The sequence below is a fragment of the Oncorhynchus clarkii genome, chromosome 16, assembly GCF_045791955.1.
Source record: "Oncorhynchus clarkii lewisi isolate Uvic-CL-2024 chromosome 16, UVic_Ocla_1.0, whole genome shotgun sequence".
NCBI lineage: Eukaryota > Metazoa > Chordata > Actinopteri > Salmoniformes > Salmonidae > Oncorhynchus > Oncorhynchus clarkii.
In genome coordinates, this window is record NC_092162.1 from 14048757 (window position 1) to 14054756 (window position 6000).

General features: G+C 41.9%; 1 protein-coding gene across 1 annotated transcript in view; it reads right to left on the bottom strand.

The window, feature by feature from the left end:
- The window catches only part of LOC139367462 (glutamate receptor, ionotropic, delta 1b), a 382576-nt gene extending 377836 nt beyond the window's left edge, over nucleotides 1-4740 (bottom strand). The window contains exons 1-2 of the mRNA XM_071105674.1: nucleotides 4618-4740; nucleotides 1335-1490 (exon numbers count right to left, since the gene is read on the bottom strand). Coding sequence (XP_070961775.1) covers nucleotides 1335-1490; nucleotides 4618-4699 — 238 coding nt within the window. The 5' untranslated portion in view covers nucleotides 4700-4740. The remainder of the gene's footprint in view (nucleotides 1-1334; nucleotides 1491-4617) is intronic.
- Nucleotides 4741-6000: the final 1260 nt, after the last annotated feature.

Sequence of the window (6000 nt, forward strand, 5' to 3'; positions counted from 1 at the left end):
GCATTGACCCATTGCTCAACTCTCAGGGGTGGGTGTTAAAGATGCACTATCAAACTTTTGTATAATTTCAACCATTAGTTTTGAAAGTGGTGCTCACGAGCCAAAAGTGGTCCTCGTTTTTTTGTGTCCTACATCATCAAATTGTGTCCTGTGTCATCCATTTCGTATGATTTGTGATGTCCTGCATTTATTTTGCATTTCGTATGATATGTTAGTAATCCAATTCGTGCTATATATATGCAAGGTAGACTATCATTGTGAATAAGAATTTGTTCTTAACTGACTTGCCTCGTTAAATAAAGGTTAAATAAAATAAAAAATAAATAAATATGTTACGAATTTGTTGATCCTGGAGTGTATCTTTAACTGTAGCTTGGTTGACACAAATGAGCATGTGAATACACTGTGGATACAGCGTTTAAGTGTGATAGAGCAATGACACATCTCCCTTGTAACACTCCCCTGGCTGATGCCTGTTCAAAGGTCATAGCTTCTTCAACCCAGAAACAGATTTACAGGGCGATTTCAGTGTTATGGGTGTTACATTTGAATGCAAAATCACAACTTTAATGTCTCAGAATGGACAAACGAAATTTAAATGATTCCTATGATTGTGTGTTGTGCCCCTTAGGAGTTCTAAATATTGGCATGTTGGAGATATGAAGCAAATGCGAGGGATTAAGGATATTACATGAAATGGCCCCGTTTTTTGGAGTGACTGAACATATTAGCTAAATCCTGTGAGTTTGTAAGTCTTAAGGTCAAAAGAAGGATAGGCATTTCGAAGGCAATGCTTGGCTGAACAAAACAAGGACTATTTTTGAAAATATTGTCATTTCCATTACTACTAAAGAGGAAAAACGACTACAATAGATGTTACACCTTCCATTATGGATATTACAGTCTGAAACAGCAACAACAACAAAAAACGTATCTAAATCTACCATCATCATGATCATCACCCATACAACAGTAAGACAAGCAAATGAGGCTACCCTTCTTGAAAGCAGAACGTCTATAGGGGTGTCTGCGTACTGGATGGCAATTATGTAGAAAATTGCTATTGAGTCCTGCTCGACTCAATACTTCCACCTAGCTTTCTATTCACAGAAGACACTGCTGCTGGACTAGTTTGGGGAGCCTTGGCTTAAAGAGCATCAAAGAGAAACAGATATTCCCCTTAAAAGGACCATCTTCCCATCTTAAAAAATATGACTAACTAGCCTATAAACGGCACTAGAGGTAGGTTATGGTACTATAAAGTACTAACCAAATATGGCGAAAGGGGAAAGGGAAAACAATGCATTAAAACAATTCAATGGCATCAGACTTACCTTCCTGGACCGCCTGGAAAGGGTTGTTAACCTCGACAAGTTTTATGGAATGTGTGATTTTCTCGCTCTGCAAAATGTCGTCGTTGAGACTGAGGTCTGAGATCGCCAGCTGGAAAACCTCGTCATCCCTCACTGCGTTCTCCTCGAATATGGCACCTGTTGAAAATATGACATTTTCAACATTGCAATATGTGTAGACGTCCGTTTTCTAAGACTACTGAGGCAGTTGCATTTCAGTTTCAGAGAAATCTCGTTCGCCTGACACTTCTGCCTATGTGTAGCCTAATTAGCCTGGGGCTGGGGCTCGGGACGAGGTTAGTTTCAGAGAAACGATTGAAAAGGTCGAATTTGTAAAAGAAAGGGGTGATATGACATGACATGTTAAATCGCCTTTCCTGATTTAGGTTTTCAGTGAAGCTTAATTAGCATTATAATGAAATGTTGGCGGATGTACATACACATAGATCATTGAATGGGTGGATGCCACATCAAGACTTTTCACTTTCCCTGCCCGTCAATGGTGGTTACACGATCCCCAAATTTCAGCACCATGGAGAGCAAGAATGTTGTACCATCTTTTCGACCTATATAAACAAACTCTCAGCCCCAGCTCCTCTTAGAATATGTACATTCACGAAATACTGTGTCTTGGACCAGATAACCGAAATCTAATCCTTGTTTTTACTATTGTAAAAAGCTGGCCCTGTATTAGTAGTTAGTGGCGATTTCTGCCCACTCATCATCGGCTTCAGTTAGATATGGGCCGGGCTTCACAATATAACTTCGACCATGCTAGACGTACTACACTATGAAATCCGTTAAGGTTTCACATTATGACCTGGAATTGTTTGTTGATACATTATCAGTCATTTGAAGTTCATTATTGTAAACAGCTTTCAGATGCTATACGATAAAGTAGATTAGGATGTATCGTATTTTGCAGGTGTGCAGGTGTTTTGAGCGAATAGCCTGCTTGATGGTTAACTGGTGTGTTCATCTTATTTAGCGGGGGATGAGAATGTCGCATCTGCCCATTCTGTTTGCCATTGAGAACCGATTGGATTCCCTGTGTTCGAGCCCGCCTTCCAATGCAGGGCTAGATAACCAGCGTCTCATCACCCCGTAAATCCCTCACGTCAGGTGTCCAATTTATGAGACAGACCTATTCCTCTCCTGCTTATGAACACACTCCTCTTTTAGCTACAATGATAACTTAAGAGGAGAAGAAGAACGAATAGGAGAGTTAAAGGATATAGTGCTAAAGAGGGGGGAAACTTGGTTATTTCACGTCGTTCACAACTGACTGTCTCTATTGGTAGCATTTTACGCACAATAACAATAACCCTAAACTGTCTGATTTCTGTAGGATAGCCATATCCATTTCACATTAATAGCCTATATACAAAGCTAGGAGGAGTAACCCCCCAAAAAATTGACCGGAATGAAACTGCCACATTCGATAGTGGGCAGTCTTTTGATTGCCAAGTTCGACCCGTCTTTTATTGAGGGCCATCCAGACTTTTTGCGCAGAAGCAGACTGGGCACGGAGACTATTTGAACCTCATGCCTCATGCGTCAAGCATTCTAAATGAGCATCCGTGGTGTTCGAACGTAATGGTGTACCACTCTTCAACTTCCCTCGTTAAGACAATATTTAATGGGAAGTTCATCAGAAAAAGAATGAATCGTTTTCACCATGTTCATGTTAAGATTAGCGTAGCCTCGGCTACTCAAGGGTAGGCTAACGCTTGAAATAGCACGCTCGATAGGTTACTTACTGGCTTTGCACTGCAAGCTTTTCCTGTCAAGATCACCGATACATTGGATTCCAATAGAACAAAATGTGCCAAAAACGCATCACAACCTCAACGGACATTAAATGAACGTTTTGAAAACATTAGAATAGCCAAATCCAGGTAAAAGCCCTGGTTTCGGGGTAGAGAGGTTGGTGGGGATGACAAAAGTGCAATGGCTACATTACAACTATTCCAATTTCCTTTAGACCGGCTTTGTTAGCTATAAGCGGTTGTTATTTATGTCTGGGTTAGGCAGACAAAAGTGCAAATGCCATCGATGATAGTGTATCCAATACATGTTTAATTATAAACCCCCGCAATGCTGCCTCTGAAGCTTGATAGTGTCCAAGACAAATAACCTACATGCCTAAGTACTGCAGAATTCTCAAATGTCAAATGCTTCAACTGTTGTCGTGCTTGATGGCTTTATTTCAAGCAATCAACTGGTCACTGCATCACCATTGGTATGCAAAGGTTTTAATGGGCAATTTAAAAAACTGATGTTCCACTGCTAAGGTGTGTATACGTGCGTGTGTGTGTGTGTGTGTGTGTGTGTGTGTGTGTGTGTGTGTGTGTGTGTGTGTGTGTGTGTGTGTGTGTGTGTGTGTGTGTGTGTGTGTGTGTGTGTTGGTCAAACAAATGGCATTAAACAAATGCCAGTGGCATTACTCAGAAATACAACAATCCAGTCATTCATATTGACCCCTCCCTTCCCCCCACCATCTTCTCCTCCACTGCCGATGTTAGTTGTTTCAGTAAAAAAAAAATATTCAAGACAGATAAAATACATTGGACAAATCTGAAGTCTTACCCACCCAAATTCACCAAACAGGTTGCACTGGAATCTATTCTACTGTTGGTTTAGTATTTGTCCCTTTGTCATGTATTTCCTTCACAGGCGTGTATTAACATTTCGCTCACGTTCAATTCAAAGTTCAAGCTATAGATGGGGACCGGGAGGAGAAGGGATAGGCAATCCTTTAAAACCCACGTTGTGTTAGTTCGTCTGATCTAAGCAAATTAGTTAGGTTTTTGTCGTGTGAATAACAATATATTTGTAATGTCTTTATTCTCATGATTTATGAAAATACACATTAGCGGTGCACTTTTCTAGGGACTTTCAATCAAGCGTTTGCAAAGCCATTCATATGATATTCTGTATAATAGGCAAGGTAAACTGACAAACTGATCTGACAATGACTGCATGGTTTAGAATTCAAGTTAAGATATTGTAACATTTGTACAGCTCCACTTATGACTACGCTACTGACCAGAACTACAGATCAAGCGTGTAAGATCTTTAGTTCAAACTCGCTCTTCATACAGGCTACTAACACATTCAAGATGCATATCTGTCACCCTTATGCCTTCCTAAATGTGTCTTTAATTTCAACAACAAAAGACTGCACTGTTTTATTCGAAGCCCCGAAGGGGTTTATATCACACGTCCGCGCTTTCATCCCTTTCCCCCTGCACATGCTCCTTACCGATGTGAATGATAGAGTCCGCGCTTGCCACTGAATTGCATTGCAATATCCAAAAGGAAATACATATTATCAGCACTTCCATCTCCGGTTTTGGCTAAAGCAGCTCATCCACGGCCCCTCGTGTGTCAGACCAATCCAAAATAAGCAGCAGTGCGTAAACCAGTTGTTCAGATTGCGACTGAATGAAAGCCGAAGAGAAAACTATAAGGAGGGAGGAAAAATGTCCAGGGTTTCCGGGGTATAGAGAATACGTTAGTGGGAAAGGGAGGTGGCGGTTGGGCAGAAAGGCTTTTCGGTAAGTAAGGCTGAGAATCCGGCGCGCTCTCTGTGGCTCTCGCTCTATCCAGCGAGAGTCTGAAACATAACAATCTGCAAACTGCAGAGGAGGGACCCCCCCACAGATACACACACACACGCACGCGCGCTGTCTCTCGCTAGCTCACTCTCGATTTTCCCGACCCACGTGACTGCAGAGACTCTCTATCTACACCGCTAAGCTGTCCGGAGAAGGCAGGGAGAGATGGAATCCGAGCAAGCCGGAGACGGGGACGGCGATCAAGACATGCCCTTGAGGCTCCGTCTATCAGCGAATGTACATTACCATGGAAGGTCGGGAACCTGGAAAACCAAAGAATAGCCTACATTAAAAGCACATGGATGGCGCGAAAAGCAGACTTGCATTGCAGTGTAAGTAATCGCACCGGGAGCATAACTTCCAATTTATAGTTTACTGTCATAGAATATTTTATTTTCAAATGACAAATAGATTGGTGCATGGTAGCCTGTAGCTACGGGGATGCCACACGCAGCATACTGCGCTGAGGGGTATGTGTATGTGTGTGCGTAAAACCTTTCCACAGCTACAGGTTTGTATAGGGGACCATTTGAAGCGTTGAAAAAATTCACATGTGAAAATTAACTAAATGGCATGAATCGGAAAGAACAGACGTGGCTTGGACAGTGTCTGCTAAGCGTGCCTGCCCGGAGATAACGCGTGAGCGCACATACCGTTGTGGAGGGGACGCTACTGCAATGTAGTTTGGACGCAGAGGATACACGGGTGGGTATAGAGCACATCTGTCATGGTTTGATACAGGAGCTCATCTAGATCTGTTAGCCCACTGTCTGTGGAAGTTTTGTTTAAAAAAATATATGTATTATATTCTAACCATTGATTACAGTGTCTATTCCACTGACCGCGGTGACAGTGTGGTAAGCCTTCATTTCCATATCGACTGTATTTGGAGACATGCATTTTGATAGTAATTCTGTTTATATTAACGCCTGACAAACTGTACACAACTGTTCTTGCATGCCAGTTAAATGACATGTCGAACCTGTCATAAGTTAAGGAGAGATTGTACACATGGACATGGAGCCAAG